Source organism: Artibeus jamaicensis, unplaced genomic scaffold, assembly GCF_021234435.1.
Source record: "Artibeus jamaicensis isolate MK-2021 breed Jamaican fruit bat unplaced genomic scaffold, CSHL_Jam_final contig_525, whole genome shotgun sequence".
Lineage (NCBI taxonomy): Eukaryota > Metazoa > Chordata > Mammalia > Chiroptera > Phyllostomidae > Artibeus > Artibeus jamaicensis.
Genome location: NW_026521874.1, coordinates 16754699 through 16777173, shown reverse-complemented (window position 1 = coordinate 16777173; position 22475 = coordinate 16754699). Strand labels below are relative to the sequence as shown.

The window sequence follows — 22475 nt, the reverse complement described above, 5'->3', positions numbered from 1 at the left end:
AGCTCCCGGGAGACAAAACAAAACAAGTTAAGGAACGGAATTTAATCATTTGAGACACAAAGCCATGAGTAGCAAGGGTTTTTGTCAGGACTAGAAAACTAACCTAAAAAAAAAAATCTCTGCACGGAAAGAAAATGAAGGATTTCTTGTCTGCCTAGTCTCGCAGGAGAACTGATGTACGAGAGTTAACTCTGGCCCTGCTGTGTGACCTTGACCTGGTCACTCTGGGTAAGATGAAAGAGTTGGACAAGATTATTCTAACTAAGCTCCCTTCCAGCTCAACTTGTGAAGATGTTCAGCCTGTAAAACACCTCTAATCCTTTCCAAATAAGTGTTTTATTGCAACTGTTTTATGGCAAATGGCCAAGATTCATTCTTTCAAGATAATCTGCTTTTGTGCCTGACTTATCACAAGGCAAGCTCTTGGGATAGATAAATAACTGTCATATACTACATAACAACATTTCAATCAATGATGGAACTTATATACAACGGTGGTCTCATGAGATTATAACGGAGCTGAAAAATTCCTATTGCCCAGGGATGTTGTAGCCATTATGCCGTCATAGCACATGTGTTACAAAGCTCAGTACGGCTGAGATTAAGACAGGGAAGAACTTTAACCTGGATGTGGATGAGGATGACCCTGAGGAGCTCCTAGAGGTGGTTCCCAAGGAAACAACTGGCGAGCTGTTGGAACTGGAACAGAAACATTAAAGAAGAGGCAGAGAGAAGGCAACTATAGGAAAAGAAAAGGAAGACCATCCCCCAAGAAAATCCACAGGAAAGGGCTTGGCAAAAGCCTTCAAGCTCCTTAAAAATTTGAAAACAGGTCTCCAACACCAACCGATTTTCGTTAATAGGGAAGAACGTTCAAGGTGCATTATCTGCTTACAGGCAAGTTTATGGTGGAAAAAAGAAGCAAACCAAGCAAAGCATCATGGACGTACTTCTGAAAAGAGTAAAACCTGCTCTAGAAGAGCCTCGGGCAGGTCCTCCAGAACAAGGGATAGTTACCACAGGTCAGGACAGCTCCCTGGGTTTTTTGGCCCTGAAGACCCTCCAGGGGGACAAGACAGTGGGGGTGGAAGACAGTGATATTGATTATCCTGACCCTGCGGGGGGCCTACGCTAATGTGTGTACTTGTGTCTTAGTTTTAACAACAACAAAAAAATTTAAAGTAATACTAATAATAATAGAAAAAGACTTACAGAATAAGAATATGATGAAAGAAAATATTTTTGTACCGCTGTACAATGTGTTTGGGTTTTAAGCTCGGTGTTTTCAAAAAGTCAAAAAAATTTAAAAATAAAAAAATTTTTCAAGTAAAAATGTTACAGTCCCCTAAGGCTAATGTATTAGTGTCGCCTCAGCGATCGGTGTTATACGGTCTGCAGCAGTGCGCGCAGGGCCCTGGGCCTTGACGCTCGCTCGCCACTCCTCTGCGAATCACACAGAGCGACTGCCAGTCCTGCATGCTCCGTTCATGGTGAGTGCCCTATAAAGATGCACCATCTTTTATCTTTTGTACTGTATTTTTACAATACCTTTGCTACATTTAGACATGTTTAGATACCAAGTACGTACTGTCCTGTTATAGTTGCCCGCAGTATTCAGTGCCGTAAAATGCTGTGGAGGTTTGTAGCCCAGGAGCAGTAAGTAGGCTGCACCGTACCAGGTAGGTGTGGGCTGGTTACACTATCTAGATTTGTGTAAGTGTATTGTACGATGCTCGCATAACAACATTATCACCCCACGAAGCATTTCTCAGAAGGTATCCCTGTCGTCAAGTGACACAGGACTGTGTCAGATGTGCATCTGTTTACGGGAGTACTTTATACATTTAAAATTAGACCGTCTGGTGTAGAAAGGCTTGGTGTGGCCCATCAGGGTGAGATTCTGGAGAAGGAAGGAACCCCGCTGGCGGCCCAGCTTCTGCAGGTCTTGGGCTCAGAACTCCAGAGAAGCCACAGCAATCTGCGTGCAGTGGTACTGCTTTAGTCCAGGAGAGGACTGCTCCGGCCCCCCAATCCTCTGCCTGTGGTGACTGGTGGAGACGCTGGTTCCTGCCACCTTCTGGAGGGCAGCCTGGAAGAGGTGGCCATAGTTAGAGGCGGCTGGTGAGAAGAAGCTTCCTTTGGGCAGGTCTCCTCTGATCCCCGAGGACTCCACGTACCTCGGTGACCACCTGGGAGGAGGCGCATTTCTCATAGTCATTAGGAATAGAGTGACTGGGGGTGAACTGGGCTGTTTTACATCATGTAGTAAGGGAAAGTAGAAAAATTTTTAAAAAGTCTAAATCATTTGGTTCAGGATTTGCATTGGGGAGTCTATAGCTGAAAAAGTAAAAATGAACTTGGAGCAAGTAGGTAAAGTGCGCCTGGCCGTGCCTCAGAACAGGTGTGCATGAAGCCGCTGCAACATCAACGGGAAGCATTACTTCTACCAAGGTCGTGTGACAGCTGTAAACTGTCCCGAGGACCATGTTATCTGAGTGGCTATTCCTATTTTTTTTAAATTAAGAGTTCCCTTTTTTTCTCCCTAAAAATCACAAACTATCAGAAATTTGCTGTGTGAAATCCAGCTACTAAGAATGAAACATGCCCGGAGGAGCTAAGTCACTGTGTCACAGAGAAATCAGGTAAGAAGTTTCCGGACTGAACAACATTCCACACCGATCTTGACTTTGTAGTTTGCAAGGAAAAAGGCCTTTTGGGTTGACTTTGATGTCCAGACCTGAAGCTGACCCTTCGCATGCAGCTCTGCCCTGAGCCTCTCAAAACATTGCTTGGTTTACACTTCACCTAACCCCACCCTTCTCTCCAAAACTTCAATACTCTTTCCTTTTGTGTGGTCAGACACCCAGAGGTCCCCTGCTGGGAAGTCTCTGGCATTGCACTGTGTCAACAAAGCTGTCAGACTAAAGGTATGTTCCTGAGGGTCTTAGGCTGATTGCGCCAGGACATAGCCAAAGAAAGAATTCAAAAGAGAAAAGTAAAATTTTGTGCAGGAAGGTGGCATGAGAAGAACAGATATAACAATTACATGACTACATGGTTATATACGAAATATCCATTTTATTAATTAAATATGTAGACATACAAAATTCTTATTTTAGAGCTAATTTAATGTACAAAGGTGTTCATAATTATTTTATTTTAAAAATTTTATTGTGCCCTGGCTGTTGTAGCTCAGTGGATTGAGCGCGGGCCTGCGAGCCAGACAATCGCGGTTCGATTCCCAGTCAGGGCACATACCTGGGTTGCAAGCCGGGTTCCCTGCAGGCCAATTCCCAGCAGGGGATGCACAAAAGGCAACCATACATTGATGTTTCTCTCCCTCTCTCTCCTTTCCTTTCCCTCTAAATATAAATAAATAAAATCTTTAAAAAAAAATTTTATTGTTGTTCAAGTACAGTTGTCTGCATTTCCCCCCAACACTTGCCTCCCCACCCCAGCCATCCCCACCTACCTCCCAATTCTACCTCTGCCCCCATTGGTTTTGTCCATGTGTTCATTTTTTTCCTGAAATTCTGTCCCCCCTTTCCCCCCATTATCCCCTCCCACCCCACTCTGGTTACTCTCAGATTTTTCCATAATTAATCTTAAATTTAAAAAATTTCATAAATGACATGTTGATTGCATAAAAAAATAGAAAATACAGACTTGTTAAGAAAGAAGAAGAAGCAAGAAAAGGAAGAGAGTGGAGAAGGAGGAGGAAGAAAATAAAGAAAATTCTTAGTCCCAAACTCCAGAGAGCGGTTCAAAAAGTGTGGTCTTTGGATAGCTGGGGGTCTCCAAGACCCTCTAGGGAGTCTGCTAGTTCAAAATTACTTTAAAGTAATATTAAGACATAATTGGTCTTTTGCACTGATGGTGTCTCTACCAGGGCCCAGGGCCAAGCCAGGAACTTTCTTAGAAGGTATGTAATTCTCTGTGGTGGATGGCATGACCTTGCCACAGAATTCCAGAGCCCTGCACTGCGATTCTCCTACTGGGGCTTGCGAGAAGCTCCACTCTGCATCTTTCCCAGCACTGACTCAGAACCATAGGGCTGGTTGGATGTGATGGCCCAAGTGAGGAGCTGTTTGCTCTACTGCATGTTTGCTTTCTTTGCTTGTCCTGCCTGATCAGCATGAGACCAGTGGGCCCGATCAGTGTGATGTTCTGTGGGCCATCCAAGGGATCCAGGGCTCTTCAGACTGTTCTATGAGACAGGGCAAAAGAATTAACATATGCAAAACTCTGAATAATATTTTGTCCGTTCCATGAGAATGAGATCTGTTTCCGAGCCTCTTTCATAAATCGAATGGGAAAAAAAATGCACTCACTAAATCGATGGCAGCAAACCACATGCCTCAAGCTGTATCAATCTGCTCTAGCAATACCATTTCCACAGCAACTGTGATACTACTTGGTTGAGTTCACAGTCCTCCTCCAGAATCAAATTTCAATGGCAGTTTTTACAAAACCGAAAGTTTATCTTCAACTCATGTCAAACTGCAAGGGCCTCTTAACAGCCAAAACAATACTGGAAAAGGAACAGAATTAGAACATTCACACTCTTGATTTCAAAAACTTATCAAGTGGCTGTGAGCAAAACAGTGTGGCATAAGGATACACATAGAGACCAGTGGAATAAAACTGGGAGGCCAGAAATAAACCCTCGCATAGTATATGGCCAAGTGATTACGGACAAATTACTCATGTCATCACCTTTCTCTCCCACCCTCTTCAGTGAAGTTGTTTCACACGTTTGTAAAGCTGTTACATTGGTTTGTCACATTTTGCATTCCACCTGGGGTTCCACTGCTCTCCTAAGTTATTTTTGTTGATTTGCATACAAGATTTATTCTTTGTGCTGTGACATTCCACAGGTTTTGACAAACGCAGAATGTCATACACCCTCTAGTACCTAATAGTTTTACCACCTTAAAAATCCCCCTTAGCACCGAACCTCCGTGAACCATTGATCTTTTAAGTCTACATAGTTTGTCTTTTTGAGAATGTCATAAAATCGAAGTCTTATGTGTAGCTTTTGCAGACTGGCTCCTTTTGTGTAGCAATATGCATTTAAGATTTATCTATGTCTTGTTATGGCTTGATAACTCATTTCTTTTCATTGCCGAATAATATTCCATTTTGTGGATATACCACAGTGTGTTTATACGTTCACCTATTGAAGGACATCTTGGCTATTCTAAATTTTGGCAACTCTGCATAAAGCTGCCATAAACATTCATGGGCAGACTTTGTGTAGACATTTAGCATTCATATCAATGGAGGAAATACCTAGAAATGCCATTGTTGGCTTGAATGGTAAGACCACATCTAGCTTTGTAAGAAATGGTCAAAGTGTCTTTTAAAGTGGCTTTACCACTATTATCTATTTTTAAAATAATTTAAAAATATTTAAGTTGACAACAATCTATTTAGTTGGTGTTGTCCCTGTTTCACAAATGAAGGAGAGAGGTAAAGTGGCTTGATCACAGTTTCGAGGTAAAGCCAGGTGTGTTTGCTGACAGAGTCCAGGCCTCTTCACCACAGTGGAGATGGAGGTTTGGTATGTCACAAAGTATTCTGTGAGCGGATGGCTCTAATTGTTAGAAACTCTTTGCTTTGTGGATATAAACTGCCTTGCATGGTCTTGGAGTCACTAAACAGTTTGCAAAGGCAGAGAGGAGGGAACTAAGTGTTGCATGCCTAGGCCTATCCACAACTCGTTAGGCAGTGGGGTGTGGTTTCAGCAGCGGGCTCGGCAGCCAGGCTGCCTAATGAGAGTCCATTTTCCACTACTCAGCCCCTGAGTGATCTTCAGGTGAGTCCCTTCACTTCCCCGAACCTCAGTTTCCATATCTGTAAAATCCAGTACCTACATGACCTTTATCCTGAGCTGTAGACCTGAAGGTACAACTGCTTTCCTAGACATCTTTACCTGTATCTTCTATGACCCTGCAAATTCAACGTGAGCAAAATGGGATTCCTCCTGTGCAGAATGAGCTATGTGATCTTCGAGTGACAGTGAGAGATGAAATGCTGAGTGCCTTGGTGAAAAGTTAAGAATTTTAAAGACAGCAATGAGCACTGGATCAACACCAGACCATGGGCGACTGCCTAGGTCACATGCCTCTGACCCTGGCCTTGGTCCTGTAATCCTTGCATGAAACAGCCGCTACTGCCCTCTCAGATCCATTCTTCTACTCTCAGATCTCCTTCTTCTAGTCCTAAAGGAGTCTGTCTTTCTCTGAATCCGTCAAATATTTGCCTCTGGCTCGCACTGTCTGTTTCTCCGCCCCCATTACTAGTCCACTCCTCTTTGAAACACTCTCAGTCTCCCGCTACCACATGGCCCTGGTAATTCTCAAAGTCTTTGCCAGCTCACTTTCCCCGCCCCAGTTTTCATTTCATTTTTCACTGTGGAGTTCTTGGGTTTTAATTTTGTTCTGGCTTTAAAATAGATAATAAAATTCACATTGTTCAAAGCAAGCATTGGCCAATGATGTATCTTCCTCTAAAGGGTAAGTTCTATAACCATGACCTTGGGCTGGGTCACATTCACAAGGGCCTCAAATTTAAAAATTTGAGGTAAACTTCAAATCGAGTTTGGAGCCCTGATGAAAAAAAAAACACCAAAGAACTTTAAAATTTTGTCTACTTAAGAAACCACATCACTTTGGTGTGAATATTTGTATAAATCTTGTAGTTATCTTTTGAGGAACACAGTACAAAATTCATATGTACATATTAAAAGTTCAAACGTATTAAATGTACATTTAAAATATACTATGAGTTCTATAACTCTGCTTGGCCTTTCCTCATTTTTTTAACCAGAAAATATAAGCTGCCTCTCAGGTTTCTCTGCCTCTGTAGGATGAATGTCTGCTTTTGCTTTATTTTATCCGCACAACAGCAAATGAATTTACTGAAAGGCCCGTGGCCGACGACTAACAGAATGCAACCTCATTTAGTGCCCCTAGCGGCAGCTTTTGAGAGTCAAGTGCTAAAATTCCGAAGCCGCCTAGCAACCGTTACCATAACAACATAACGTGCTCCTGCACCTCGAAGTATGGCTCCCCTCTGCATCCCAGAAGTCTCTGCTCTGTCATTAAGTTTTCTGCCCCCTTCCATCCCGACAGGCAACGGGGCTCAGATGTCACGCGTTAGGCATCAGGATAACTATAGAAATGCCTGAATACCTCCCTTCGCTAAACGTTAAAACTGTCTGTAATAGACTGATAGTTGGGAAAGACTTCGAAAGAGCAGTCTTACTGATTGTTTTCCTCCTTAAATCTTGAGGAGGAAAGCCCCATCTATTCCTAGACTCGCTCGGGCACTTTGTTGGGCAGCCTGTTCAGACGGCGCCGTTGGGGCCTCGGGGCCTTACGCACGGCACGTGCAGGAGGAAGTGGCGCTGTCAGTCCGCGCACTTAGTATCCTCTTCAACGTGGAACCATGGGAGGCCTGGAGAAGAAGAAGGTGAGTCGCAGGGATCCCGGGCGGGTTTGCTAGGGGGCCTTGGGAGGTAGGAAACGGGTGCGACGGAGCCTGGGGACTGCGCCTTTCCCCGGCCTTGGTCTCTTTTGGTTACCGAAACGATTGGGGTCAGCGCGACGGGAGAAGGGATCCGATCCGAGGATGTGCAAGGAAGGCAGTACCTGTCCGGTGAAATCCGGGAAGGAACCCGGGAGTAGGGATGTAAGAGAGTTGACAACCAAGTATAACTTTACCCCAAAAGGAGGCCTAGTCTAGGGACAGCTGTATACTAAGTAAAGGGTGATACACACTACATGAAGTTCTCCGTTACATAGAATTCATCATCTCAAAAACTTGTCATCCCCCTTTCTCTGGAACCAGGCCCTGCCCTGGACACTGGGGATGGAGATCTAAACAGTCAAGTGTGGTACCTGATTTCCCCAAGCTCTTTTTCTAGTGGGGAAGATGAACACTAAAATAACCAGATAGAACTCAGAAGATTGTCAAATGATCCAAAGACCAGAAGTTCTCAGGTGGGCTCTGGGGCACAGCAATGTTTATTGAACAAGCATGGCAGGGAAGCTAAGTACCAAGGCCCTTAGGTAGGAAAGGCTTGCTGTTGGCAAGGAATCGGAAGGACACCGTGATTGCTGGGGTATAATAAATGAAGGGGAGAATGGCATCTGCTGAGATTGGGGTTGGAAAGGGACCGGATCTTGGAAGGCCTGTCAGCCACGGGATAGAGCTTGGGTTTTGTTCTAAGCACAGTAGGAATCAGCTAAACGGGGAGTGACCTGATTGATTTTTTAAGGAGTTCTTGGTGCTGTATGGAGAATCAGGTGGGTGTCATGAAAAGATTGGGGAAGGGATGAGGGTGAGGAAGATGTAGTTGCCTGAAGTATTTTCCTTTAGCTTGAAAGTTTCGTTTGCCAATTTGTGTTTAATCCAACACACTGTTGATCACCCAGTAAGCACTAGTGTTTGGAACTACAAAGATAGAAAATGGAAAGTCTTTCTTTGTGGTAAGTAAACAAATCATGGCAGCTTTCAAAGCTGGGTTTCAAAGCTGTTTTGAGCCAGGCAAGGCTGTGTTGTGAAAAGTGCACTGTGGGATGTTTAGCCACATCCCTGACCCTTTAACTCACTAGATGCCAGTAGCACCCAATAATCCCAGATGCCTCCCTGCCATACATACCTTGGAGTAAAATCACCCCAGTTGAGAATTGGACAATGGAAGACACTTTTAATGAAGACAACTTTCTGAGACAACTTGAGACTCATCTTTGTATCCCTAGGACTTGGCATGGGCCTGATAGACAATAAATATCTGAAGGAAAGAATGAATGAAGGGTGTGTTTTGTGATTGTGTTATTCATAAACATATTCCTCGGGAGGCTGCAGGTTTATTGCTTTAGAGGTGCACCTGACCATTGAGGCCCCACAACTGAGGCACCTTCCTCTGTCTGACTCCAGAGGAAGATCACATTTAGAAAGGATATAATTGGTTAGCATGGGGCTTGATACAGTGCACTGCTACTCTTTATCAGGGAGACAGATGTGAGTGTGAGACAGCATCTCGGCAGCATAGACATCCATACAATTGTTCAAGGCAGTATGCTCCTTGGGAGTAGGTAGAGACTAGGCCTTCTGTTTCCATTGCCCTCATAGTATCTAGCTTCACGATTGGAGCATAGTAGAGGTCCTGTTATTGTCTGTCGAATGAATGAATGGGGAAGGGAGAGGCTTTGCCACTTAGAGCATGTATTCTGCCTAAGGGAACAAAAATTTGTTGGGGGGCGTGGTTAGATATTACAGTGGTTTGTGGCCCTCTGAAGAACCACATTACACAAATAGTTCTACAATATTCCTGTGGTGTTAATATTTCATGGACTGTAAGAGGGAGCAACTAAGGGGGGAAAGGTCTTAAAACACTTCTGCTGGTAGGCAGTGATTATAATGAAAAGAAGTTGAGAACACTGGCTTGGGGGTTAGGTGTTCAGGTTCTGGACTCAGACCCGGGTTTGACTCCCAGCCCCAGATCTTAAAAAGCTATGTGACCTGGGCAGGTTATTTTACTGAGACATCTCCCATGTGAAATGGGAGTTTTGATGGCACCCACCTCACAGTGTTGTGGGGATTAAAGAAAATAATGTGTGGACATCGCTAATTATAATGGCCAGTACTTAGAGCTGTTACTAATGCTTGGCCCAGCACCCAATCCATAGCAACCTCACAGTCCCCAGTGCCACGCAGATATTTGCATCTGTTATGTTGATCACTGCCAGGACAGTGTGGGAGAACTCACTCAGGTGGGTGGGCTCCCTCCCTACAGTGTTTCCTATTGTGGGAGCCTCTCAGCCACTTAGCAGAGTGATACTTGCCTCTGGCAGGAGACATGCCCAGAGATCGATATCAGTCATTTTAGTCACTGCTAATGGATAATTGTTTTTTCTCCCCAAGTATGAACGAGGCTCTGCCACCAACTACATCACCCGAAACAAAGCCCGGAAGAAGCTTCAGTTGAGCCTGCCCGACTTCAGGTGGGTTGGAAGGGAGGAGGATGGGGGGCCTTGGGTGTGCTTGGGGAGTGAGCCACACAAGGAAGACTCAAATGCATCTCTGTCTTCTCTTTGCTGCCACAAACGCCATCTGGAATTCTTGTATTCTTCCTCTTTGTCACTCTTAGTTGCCTGGCTGTGCTTTAGTACGCTATTTGCCAGGTGCAGTCTGTGGGGAAGCTGGAGGAGCCCCTGTTACGTAGCCCTGTCATCAGAATGAGCCCACTGGTACAACACCCTGTGCTCTCTGTCTGAGTCTTTGTCACCTATCCCCTCCCTTCTGGCAGAAGAGACTCCTGACCCTATAGCTAGGGGTTCTCAACTCCTTACAGAGTCAAACCCAGACTCCTGCACGGCAGGTAGGCCCTGCCGCCTGGCCCACTCTTGGTGCTTCAGCTGTGCCCCGCACTTTCCACCCTTACAGTCTTTGTCTTTTTCAGGATGCTCTTCCCACTTTTATGTGTCTGAAATGTTGGTTTCTCAGCAAGGCCCTTCTTGACTTATCTTGCTAAAAAGTGTACCTGACATCAGGCCCCTTTAACGTCCTGATTATTTCCTCTCTGGTGCTTGTGACAGTCTCCAGTATGTGATTTTGGGTCAACCTGTGATTGTCGGGCTCCTCACTAGAACGTGAGTTCTCCAAGGGCAGGCCCTCAAGTCCCCTGTCAGTGCTGTTTTCCAGGCCCAGTCTGGCCAGTGCTCAGCATGTTCACTGACTGAAGGAACGGCCTTTCTCTTTCAGACGGCTGTGCATCCTGAAGGGCATTTATCCCCATGAGCCCAAACACAAGAAGAAGGTTAACAAGGGCTCCACGGCAGCCCGGACTTTTTACCTTATCAAAGACATCAAGTTCCTCCTCCATGAACCCATTGTCAACAAGTTCCGGGAATACAAGGTGAGGCCCAGGGCTAGGGTCTGTTCGGGTGGGCCCATCACAACTCCGTGGCCCACTGACTGTTACTGCAGGCAGACTGTTTAGCCTCTTTGAGCAAGCTTGTTAGAGAGTGACATAAGTCTACCTGAAAGGAGTGTTGCTAGGACTGACTGAGATCGCATGTGGGAATCATTTGCACAGGACCTGGCAGATGATTAATGCTTTACCTGTAGTACTTTTCCCCTGGTTCTTTTGTAAAAGAGTGAATGTATTGCTTCCGAGACAAAGATGATGCTGTTTCAGGGGCTCTCCGGTGTGGTCTCTGCTCCAAAACACCACTGCTATTCAGACTCTTTCTGGAACTGCTTGGAAGAGACCAAGCTTTTCATTCCACAAACATAAACCATTAAATGCTCAAATACCACAGGTAAAGGAAAAACCTGTTTATACCAAATGCAAATAATTGGAAGTAGACTGCTGTTACTGAAGCCTTCACAGAACAGCAGGGCCTGGCTGAGGCCCTCCATGGAAGGATGGGGTGCCACCTAGTGGCCACTATTAGCTGCGGGCCCTCCTGTCCAACCAAGTCCACCGAGGTGTGTGGCTGGCCCTGTTTTGCTGCTGGATTTTAAAACTACAGTCACAATCACTAGGCCACAAATCTGTATAGCATGTTACTGTACAAAGAAACGTGATATTAAATTAAGCCCAAGAGAAAATGATGCAATAGACAGACACAGTAAACTTGAGGTATATGAGGCAGCTGCCAGCATAATGTGGCATACTGTTTTATAGCAAGCTTTTTTTTATAGGTAGAAAAAGTGCACTCTAAAATAAAATTAAAGTATAATACAGTAAACACTTAAATCAGTAACACAGTCATCTATTATCATTATCAGGTAATGTGTACTTTACACAGTGTGCTGTACTTTTGAACGACGGGCAGTGCAGTACATTTGTTTAGACCAGCATCACCACAAGCACACGGGTAATGCATTGTGCTTTGGCGTTACGATGGCTGGGATACCAGTAGTGATAGGAATTTTTCAGCTCCATCATAATTTATGGGGCCACTGTCATATATTCAATCTGAATCATCATTCAGAAAATATCACTGAAACATTGTGTGGAATCAAACCAGCAACTTTTGCTTGGCGGGACAATGCTCAACTAACTGAGCCACACCGATCTGGTCTTGGGGGAGGGGTCAGTTTTGACGTTCCTCAGAGTTACCTGTTTTGCAAATCCTGGGCTGAGGGAGCAAGTGGCACCATCAGACAACTTCAGGAGGCCTTGAGAGTCTTCCTACCCCACATATCCCTCCTACACAGAAGACGGGTCTCTAGGACTGTTGGCCTCTGCATCAGCTCTTTCTTTCTCTTTTCTAGGTGTTTGTCCGCAAGCTCCGGAAGGCCTATGGGAAGAGCGAGTGGAACACTGTGGAGCGTCTGAAGGACAACAAGCCCTACTACAAGCTAGACCACATTGTCAAGGAGCGGTGAGTTGGGGGCTCAGTCTGAGCACTGGGGATGTGGTGGGGAACCAGACCAAGGCTGCCCGAGCTGCTGGCATTGTGCTGGAGGAGACAGACCAAAAACCAAACTGCCAAATTTTTATAATGATTACAAGTCATAGTGAGTGCCATGAGGGATGCCAACTGTGGGCGGAGAACTGGGGGACACACGTAGTCACAGGCTCGTCAGAGGAGGCCTCACTGAGGGGAAGCACAGTCCAAGCAGAGGCAACAGCAAGTGCAAAGGGCCTGGGGTAAGAGAGAGCCAGAGTTCTGAGGAATGCATACCAGGAACATGGTCATACCTGAAGGATATGGCTGGATACCTAACCTTAACTATTCCTTGCTCAGCCTTCTCTGCAGTCCCACTCATTCATTGTCTGACTCAGTGGTTCTTAACCAGGGTAAGAATGACTTGGATGGGAGGGTCTTCTAGTTTTTAGTGGGTAAAGGCCAGGGATATTGCTAAACACACTGCAGTGCATAGGACAGTCCCCACAATACATAACAGCCTGGCCCAAAACATTGAAGTGCTAAGATTCAGAAACCTTAGGCTAGATGAATGTCCATCCTCTCTTGGGGGCTTGACGGCTTGGAACACTTAGCTTCAGGCTAGATAGACTTGGCTTCACCGAGCCAGCTCAGCCGTGGGCTAGTGCAGGAGGGGCCTTGGCCTAGGAGCTTGACAGCTGGTGTTCTCACCCCAGCCCCACAGCCTGTGAGTTGGGTGGCCCGAGAACAGTTTCTACTCTGAGCAAGTCCTCCCCTGTAACAGAGAGATGACCGTAACTCCTGTCCTGACTGACACAGCTGTTGTGTGGAACAAGTGAAAATAAATGCACAAGAAAAAAAGCAAGTGTCTGGATTCTTGCACACACCCGGAGCCAATAGGGCTGTGGCATTCCCATTCCATGTCACCCCTTCCCCTCCCCCATCTCCTTAGCCATTGGTTAAGAAGGAAAAGCAGGTGGCTCAGAAATGGCGCTGTTTGTGCAAAAGGCCTGGTGTGGTGGGGGTGCTGGGCAGTGGAGAGAGGAAACTGCGAGGCACCAGAGGGGGCCAGCTGAGGCTCTGGCCTGTGCGCCTGGAAACCAGATTCTCTCCTGCTGTTGTCTTGCTTGAAGTCCCTGCAGCCTTCCTTCCATCTTGGTCTGGGTTAGAAGACCTGGCAGGCTCCTCTGACTCATTTTCAGTGAGTGATGCCATCCAGGGCTGGAAGGACTCGGCCATCTCTGGTCCTGTGGCTTTCAGAGAGTTCCTTTTTGAAGCAACAGAACGCTTTTTGCAAAAGGAGGCTTCCTGGAAGGTAGTGCGGATGCCAGAGGCTTTGATGGCTGCCCTGGCTGAGAGAGGGAGACTTGAAGCCTTGTCCATCCACTTGTCCCCAGATGTTTCCAGGAAGCTTCAAGAGCCCGGTTTTAAGCCAGCAGTGAGCTCCAATATTGTCATTTTCCAAATGAAACCGTTTGATGGAGCGAAACAAAGTGAGCCACCCTGGGTCACAGCTGGGACAGGAATTGGGGTGTCAGTGCTTGTACTCCAGTGTCCTCCCCGTGACCCGCACCTCCATCCCTCAGCAGGGCAGCCACCCAGTGGTGGATCCTGCCGGGAAGGCTTGTTCCCATTGGCTTCCTGATTTACCACCGGATTTCTGAAGTACGTTATTGCTCTGGCTCTTCCTGGCCAGGACCACGTTCCAGCATTCTTACTGTCTGGTTCTAATTGGTTCTGTAAACCATACGACAGTCTCGGTGATGAGAAACCGGACAACCCACTCTGGTGACCAGTGGCCATGAGTGCTGCTGAGGACAGGCTTGCCCCCTTCCTCCACGCTGGCTCCCTAGGGCAGCGTCACATTTTTCTGCTTTCTGTCTTGAACCTCCAGACAGATATCCTGTGATCTGAAGGTTCCACCTTGAAAGAGAGAGAGCCATCGACTCAGTCTGCCCTGTTTGACCACACGTGTGGAAGTGGGTTGAGCCCGTGTCCTTAGTTTGTAGTGGAGACTCCGTCAGGGTTTCTCTGATTCTCAGAGCTAAGTGGGCGTGTTCTGGTTCCATGGTTCCTCCCAGGGCTGTGGGGAAGCTGGCACTGCCTGGCTTTATGGTCAGGAGGTGGCAGTGCAAGGCCTGGCTTAGGGATGGCGCCTCCAGGGTGGCCCATGGCTAAACCTGTAAGTACTGCCCTTCCGGCCACCCAGGTACCCCACGTTCATCGACGCCCTTCGGGACCTGGACGACGCCCTCTCCATGTGCTTTCTCTTCTCCACATTCCCCCGGACCGGCAAGTGCCACGTGCAGACCATTCAGCTGTGCCGCAGGCTCACTGTGGAGTTCATGCACTATGTCATCGCCGCTCGGGCCCTGCGCAAGGTGAGCTCAGGGCAACCCGGCAGGGCCCCACCTGCTCTCTCCCTCACTGTCCCCTTGGTTTTTACCGTGTTTTCCTCCTCCCCCCCCCAGGTCTTTCTGTCCATCAAAGGCATTTACTACCAGGCCGATGTGTTGGGGCAGCCCATTGTGTGGATCACGCCCTATGCCTTCTCCCATGACGTGAGTGCGCCCGTGGGGAGGGAGGGGCTTGTGAGGGGCTGTTCTTCCTCTGGCTCCTAGACAGACAAGGGCAAATGAGCAGAGAGGGGGTTTTGCCGTCCTGCAATGTCCAGTGTGTGCCGTGTTCCTGAGTGTTGGCGTGGGTTGTGGGGAAGGTTTCGTAAGAACTTGAGCCAGCCCAGCTCCAGCATCCCCCAGTTGGTGATCCTTGAATGTGTTCCTTCACCTGTCTGTTCCTCTCTGTTTATGATGTGCTTTCACCTTCTAAGCATCGTCCTGAGGATTTCAAGGTGCCCTTTGGGGAGCCGAATGAATATTGAGTGGCTGCTGGGGTCTGGACCACGGCCACGCCCAGGCCTATTGTCCAACCCACTGGGGTCCTCATCCTGCTCTGTTGCTGGCAGCTGCCAGACCTTGACCAAGCTGCTTTGCCTAACTCCTCAGCTTCCTCCACTCCCATCACCGCCCCCCCCCCCACACACACACAGTGCTTGGGGGCTGGGAGCAGTGGGGAGGGTGAACACAAGGGGAGAATTAAGTGTGTGGCACTACTTATTTATATTCTCTTAGACCGAAGCTTTTGGCAGGGTTCCATGGAGAGAAATCCCGGTTTTGCCTCCTTATGGGGTGTCATTAGCCTCTAGACCCCCACAGGGCCTCAGCCAGACTTAGTACCTGACTTGTCATTCTGTGCGCCTGCATTCAGCCCAGTTTCCTGCTTGTGCACTGGCGCCTTCAGTGGAGAGCAGACGCACCAGCCTGACGGGACAGTGGGTCTGCTGCCAGGTTATCAGGAGCCTCAGGGCAAAGCCGGGCTCTGGGCTCTTCTCCTCTACCCTGGGCTGGTGGGGGTTCGAGGGCCAGAACCACTGTGAGTGCAGAGCGGTGGTGATGGCTGATGCAGGCTGCAGCCTGTATGTGGGCTTGGCCCTCAGCAGTCCTCCTTCCCACTCCTCGGGACAAGCTTGTGTGCCAGAACCCGTGGGTCTTTCCTCTTCCCCGTTCTGTTCCTCCTCTCCTCCTCCTCCTTCCTTCCTTCCTTCCTTCCTCGCCACCCTCCCTTTCCTCCTTCCTCTCTGGCCCTCCTGCTCCTTCCTCCTCTCTGATGTCCCACCCCCGTGCTGCTCAGACTGGGCTTTGTGTCCTCTGGGGGTGAATAGGGCCCTGTGGAGGCCAGCCTCCACACAGCTGGCCTGGGGGAGGGGAACCTCCGCCTCTTTCTCCTTCCTCCCTGGCCAGCTCACTGCCGCTACTTCCTCTCAGCAGGAGGATGGAGGACTGGTACTGGGTTGTAGGTGAGGCCCCGGTGTGTCCCCTCTCCCTCAGTGGCAGTTCTGGGCCCCTCAAAGTAGGACCCAGGCAGGTCGGGGGGGAACCCCACTCAACACTGTGCTGTAGGAAATGGAGTAGGTACCCAGGTGTGCGCCAGGCCAATCGGGGGTTCTGCAGATGCTTTCAGAAGAACAGAGGTGTAAGCGTGGACACAAGTGGGGTACCTCTTGGCCCCTGTTCCCCCATAGCCCGGTCACTGCCTGCTGGCATGTTGGAGAGCCACAGGCACACCCAGCACAAAAGGGGTGTGGTCATCACTGATTTTGACATTGCTTGGCACATCCTCCTGTCTGGGTCCCGGGGGTCAGCAGGGCTGGGCTGGTTGTGGGGGACAGTGCTGCTTGAGTTGGGGTGCTCTGATTTGGCTCTCAGATCCTTGCCGTGTTTCCCTTTATCGTTTCCTCAAGGGCTAAGGGGAACCCTTTTCTGCCCACCATTTCCCCAGAGCTCCCTGGGGCTGAGGCAGGCGGCTGCCCTAACCTGTCCTGTGTGCGTGGGTCGTGCCTCTGTTTCTAGCTGGGTCTGGGGCCAGGTCACTCAGTTCTGAGTATCGTCCCAAGGCTCCTGCCAGAGTTTAGGGCAGCAGTGCTGCTAGGCTCTGGGAATATTTGTCCCCTGGGCACTTGCGGGCCAGTCCCAGAGAAGGCATTAAACGAAGATGGCGGGGTGGGTAGCGGAAGGCGTGAGCTCTGACCAGACTGGTCAGGGAAGGCGGCCTCTGCAAGTACAAAGCCTGGGTGGGGGCTGGGGGTGCCTGCCAGTCCTGGGAACGGCATGACAAAGGCTTTGCTGCCTTCTAGATCCTCCTACGTGGTTTGGGTATCTGGCACCGGCCTCTGGGGAACCCCTGTTCCTTGGGACCCCTGTCCAGAGCCTCACTGGTGCCCAGAATGCTCCTGGGTTGGGACACACCATGTAGCCCCGTCCTGTGGGGCGGAGTCTCAAGGCAGGGCTGCCCTGGAGGAGGATTTCACCTTGTGAGAGTTGTCATTGTCGTCTCTGTACCTACCCTGTTGACATGCCTCCTGTGCCCCCCAGCACCCAACAGACGTGGACTACAGGGTCATGGCCACCTTCACCGAGTTCTACACCACCCTGCTGGGCTTTGTCAACTTCCGCCTCTACCAGTCACTCAACCTGTACTACCCACCCAAGGTGAGGCCCAGCCGGGTGCCGCCTTCTCCCCTACGTGCGGGCAGGGGCTGTGGGCAGCCTCTTCCTCTGACCTCCCCCTGCCTCCTAGCTCGAGGGTCAGGCCTGCACAGAGGTGACAGCCCATGAGGACAGCTATGCGTTGGACTCTGAGAGTTCTATGGAGGTGAGAGAAGCGTCCAGGACATTGGCCCTGTATCCTTCAGAAGGGTGGTCCATGGCCCAGGGTTGGTCATGGCTACAAATGTGGTTTCGGGGCTTCCCTCAGAACCCAGACCCACTGATGTCCTAGAACTGTCACTGCTACCTCTGCCCCACCTAGGCCACCCCCTCATTTAAGGACACCCACCTGCATGTAGCAGCCCTGCAGTCCTGCTTCTTTTCCGTAGAAACTGGCAGCCCTCGGTGCCAGTCTGGCCCGCGTGGTGGTGCCTGCAGAGGAGGAGCCTGAGGTGGACGAGTTTCCTGCTGATGGGGTGAGGACGGTGCTGCCTTCCTTGAGGAGCAGGTGGAGGGGGCGGAGTGTTAGGACCGAGGAATCTGGAAGGAAGCTGGGGCAGGGGCGGTTCCCCTCTAACCCCTGCCCTGCATCAGGGCTGTGGGCAGACCTGACAGCACGAGGCCTGGGCCCTTTCTCCGTAGGAGATTGCGGCACAGGAGGAGGACCGCAGGAAGGAGCTGGAGGCGCAGGAGAAGCATAAGAAGCTCTTTGAGGGCTTGAAGTTCTTCCTGAGCCGCGAGGTGCCCCGGGAGGCCCTGGCTTTCATCATCAGGTAGGGAGGTCGACAGCACGGGCTCTGCCACACTCTGGGCCGGGTCTGCTCTGCACGGGGCGGCCGTGGACGCCCGCCGATGACTTCGGGATGGTGTCAGCATCCACTTCTTAGGGTGTCATGAGGGCTCAACAAAATGGTGCTCGAACAGTGCCCAGCACACCCTGAGCACATAGGAAGGGTTTGTTGGGGTGCAGCTGGCATCACTTTCTCACCAGCTTAAGGCAGCATGCGGGGTCCTGGGGTGAGGAGGAGACGCTTGTGTCCTGGGGGGTGAGCTTGGTGGCCAGTAGATTCCAGTGTAGGCACCTCACGCCTGAGTACTTTTGTGGGCTCCCCTTGTGCCTGTAGGAGCTTTGGAGGAGATGTGTCCTGGGACAAGTCTGTGTGCATCGGGGCTACCTATGATGTCACAGACTCGTGCGTCACCCACCAGATTGTTGACCGGCCCGGGCAGCAGACACCTGTCATCGGCAGGTAGGCCCCCAGGGCCCTCGTCTCCCTCTGCCTGTTTGGGGTTCTGAGTGCGGAGGTCTGTCTGCAGGCCTCTGTGAGCGCAGCAGGGCCTCGGGTGGCCCCCATGACCCCTCTGTGTCGCCACCGTGTGCCAGGTACTACGTGCAGCCGCAGTGGGTGTTCGACTCTGTGAACGCCCGGCTCCTCCTCCCCGTGGCAGACTACTTCCCTGGGGTGCAGCTGCCCCCACACCTCTCGCCCTTCGTGTCGGAGAAGGAAGGAGATTACGTTCCCCCTGAGAAGCTGAAGCTGCTGGCCCTGCAGCGGGGAGAGCACCCTGGTGAGTTCGAGGGGCGGGACAGGGTGGGCAGGCCCCTCCATGTTGGTCTTTGCCCCTGGGCCTCAGCTGGTTGCTTCCCTTGCCGTCTTCAGATGTGGTGAGCTCCAGAGAGCGGGGCGGGCAGCAAAGGCACAAACCCCTTCAACCTCACCGTGGGCTAAGGTTTAGGACAAGAGAGCGTCTATGTCCTACCGTCAGGAGCTCTTGATGTCCAGAATGAGCAGAAGGGCAGTTTTCGTAGGAGGCACAGATAGCTCGGGAGTGAGGAGGGGGGCCTGGAATTTCCTCGGAAGGCATCTGGGACTGTGGGGAGAGCTGCCAGAGTGGGGCCCGGGTGGGACAGCCCTGCACTGCCTTTGGACTGTCCCCAGGGCTGAAAAGGGTGGGGCCTGGCACCAGTTCTCGCCTGGTCAGGGAAAGAGCAGGCTCCCAGGGCATTCAGAAGCCTTCGGCTATTTGTAGGAAATTTGAATGAATCGGAAGAGGAAGAGGAGGAGGAGGAAGACAATGACAGTGATGGTGATGAAGAGGAAGAAGATTTGGAGGCTGATTCGGAAAAGGAGGACGAGGCCCAGCTGACAGCTCTGGAGGAGCAGAGGATGGAGGGGAAGGTGTGGGGAGCTCACCGGGTGTGACTGGGAAGCAGCCCACTGGCTGTCTTGGTGCCCGCCCTGGCCCGGGTGGGCGGGAGCTGGGCGGACTGGCAGTGGGTGTGGGGACCTGCACCCACGGCATCTGCTCTGTATTCCCAGAAGCCCAAGGTGATGGCGGGCACCGTGAAGCTGGAGGACAAGCAGCGGCTGGCCCAGGAGGAAGAGAGTGAGGCCAAGCGCTTGGCCATCATGATGATGAAGAAGCGGGAGAAATACCTCTACAACAAGATCATGTTTGGCAAGAGGCGCAAAATCCGTGAGGTGAGTTCCTGCCAGGTGTGACCACACAGGTGACCTTTGAGGCCAGCTGGCTCTTCCCTGGACAGCTGTGGGCTCTCGCCCAGCCTTTTTCTGAGGTTGCCCCCCTGGCCTCTGAGGCCCTCACCCAGTCCTGTGTGGCACCTGGGGGTCGGGGGCTCCCCACTGGGGTCTCTTCAGGGCTTCAGTCTCCCTCCCACACCTGGCTGTTTCTGAGTCTGCCTGGACCTGGGGACAGACCTTTCCCAGGAGACCCGGCCTGCTTTTATGAAGTGCCCAAAGCAGGGAAGCCTGTGAGAGTTTTTGGTTAGGCTTCTGGTTTGTTTTTTTGTCTACAAAGCCACATACGCACATTGTAATAAAGAAAAAATAAATAAAAATAAAAGTTCTGTGTACATCTTGAACTCTGTAATAGAGGGCGCAGAAGTGGCTTGCAGGCCTGCCCTTGGGGTGATCGGTCGTCACAGCCCCCAGGTTTCTTTTGTGCGTTAGTAACAGACATTATTTTTGGACCATCGAGCCACGTGTAGGGTGGGGCAAAAGTAGGTTTACCATCGTGAGTACACAAACCAGGGTTTATTCTTATATTGTCGCTTATTATTGTTGTCCATACGAACAACTATAAACCTACTTTTGCCATACTCTGTATAGGGTGGCGTGTTTTCTGTTTAACCACAGCACCTGTTCCCTGCTGATAGGATTATATTATTTGCCATTTTTAGTCATTTTTAGAAAACACGCTTGAGCTGTCCCTGCCTACCCCCCAACGTCTCTGTAGGGTCAGTTCTTAGAAACGCGATTGCCAGGTGGAAAGGCCCACCTGTTTTGTAGCGGATACTGCCAGACGGCCCCCCTCCCGACAGCTCCCAGTGACGGCTTGAATGGCACCCAGCTCTCCCAAGGGGAGAGGATAAATGGGGCGGTTCCCTCCAGCCCTGGGAGCCAGGGATCCTCCTGACTCGCTGTGGGCCCATAAAATGATAGTTTTAAAGACAAAAGTGAGGGCTTGTTTCCTCACCTGAGGTTGTTCAAGTAGATTTGTTTTTCCCCATGGTAGTTGTCTGTTAACTGTTCAGAAAGCTCTGCTTTTAAGGTATGTCCTCGAGTAGAAGAGGGGAGTCTCCTTCCCTGCTCACTTCCACCAGCTTGATTTTCCCTCTTTCTCCCCATAGGCCAACAAACTGGCAGAGAAGCGGAAAGCCCACGACGAGGCCATGAGGTCTGAGAAGAAGGCCAAGAAGGCAAGGCCAGTGTGAGTGGCAGCAGCCTCTTGATGGGCCAGGCCAGCTCTGGGCAGCTGGACTTGGCACAGGCAAGCGAGAGGACCAGGGCTCGGTGGCAGGCCGGAGTCCCAGAGTGTCTTCTGTTTTCATTCTCCTCCTCCCTCCCGCCGGCCCTGGCCTCCTCTCTTGCTCTCTGGCTGGGCCCATGGACAGCCCCGGCCTCCCTTGGATGGAGCTCTCGCAGAGAAGAGGTGTCTGTGCCCAGCTGTCTCTCCTAGAAGTCAGAGACGTGGGGAGCAGGGCCTCACCAGCCCTTCACCAGCTGCTCCTGTTCACTGTGGCTTTCACAGTTTCCCTCGCACACATGGTTGGACCCGTGGTTCTCTCGGTATTGCGATGGGGGGATAGTGGGGATACATTGGTTATTAAATGGCTGGAGTTTTGCAGCCAGTTGGATTCTGTGTTCATGAGCCTTCTTGGGATGAGAGAAGGGCCACCTAGTGCCCTGTGCTCCAGGCTGGACAGGCCTGGGTGTTAGAAGGGTCTGGTCACGATCAGAGTTCTCTGCATGTCCAAGGATGCGAGAGGGTAGGTGCAGAGGTTCTGGGCTGGGACCCTGCCCTTAGTCTACATACAGACCAGCCTGTGCTTTCAAGACTCTGAACCTGCTTCCTCCTGTGTAAATCAGCAGTAGAAATGCTGGAGCCTGCTTCCCCATGCTTTGTGGAGATGCTCCGTGATAGTTATGCAAACTCAGTGGTGTCAGGTGTCTCACAAAGTGCTCAGCAAACCATCTGGGGTTGTCATTACCTGCTGCTTGAGTCAGCCCAGAAGGGAAGAGCCAGTGCCTGAGGGGTCTGTGCGGCCTGAGCTAAGGGAACAAACTTTACCTGGTGGGCTCCTGGGCAGCACTGCCAAGTAACCCCCAGTATGGACGTGGCAGCAGCCTGACCTGCTCCCCTTGCTAGGCTGTCCTTACAGCTTCCTGCCCACGCTTGACAGTGCCTACGCAGGAGCCAGGGCCAGAATTGGGCTCAGGATGGCCACAAGCCCTCCCAGGTCAGGCAAGGAGTTTCCGAAGCACCTCCCCGGGGTGCCCCAGTGGGTGTGCTAGGAGCAGGCCCAGGGCAAGGAAGTGTGGACTCGGCTCCACCTTCCTCACAGGCAGGCACCTGAGGGAGGGCCTCGGCCCCGCCTCTTGCTGCTTAGGCTCTGAGGACATTTTCTGGGTGGTGGCTGCAGGCCTGACCCGTGGAGAGGGAAGGGAGATCTTGGGTGGGCTCTGGCTGAGGGAGCAGATGCCCCAGGGCCCCCGTC

At 50.6% G+C, this 22475-nt stretch overlaps 1 protein-coding gene across 1 annotated transcript; it reads left to right on the top strand.

Moving 5' to 3' along the window:
* The first annotated feature begins 7364 nt into the window (after nucleotides 1–7364).
* Nucleotides 7365–21614, top strand: PES1 (pescadillo ribosomal biogenesis factor 1). Its single transcript, XM_037166826.2, has 15 exons — nucleotides 7365–7476; nucleotides 9934–10013; nucleotides 10774–10927; nucleotides 12295–12404; nucleotides 14620–14791; nucleotides 14882–14971; nucleotides 17342–17458; nucleotides 17547–17621; nucleotides 17845–17931; nucleotides 18098–18228; nucleotides 18580–18705; nucleotides 18840–19024; nucleotides 19487–19635; nucleotides 19777–19938; nucleotides 21108–21614. Exons 1-15 carry the CDS (start codon nucleotides 7453–7455, stop codon nucleotides 21189–21191), a joined length of 1746 nt encoding a protein of 581 aa, XP_037022721.2. The 5' UTR covers nucleotides 7365–7452; the 3' UTR covers nucleotides 21192–21614.
* Nucleotides 21615–22475: the final 861 nt, after the last annotated feature.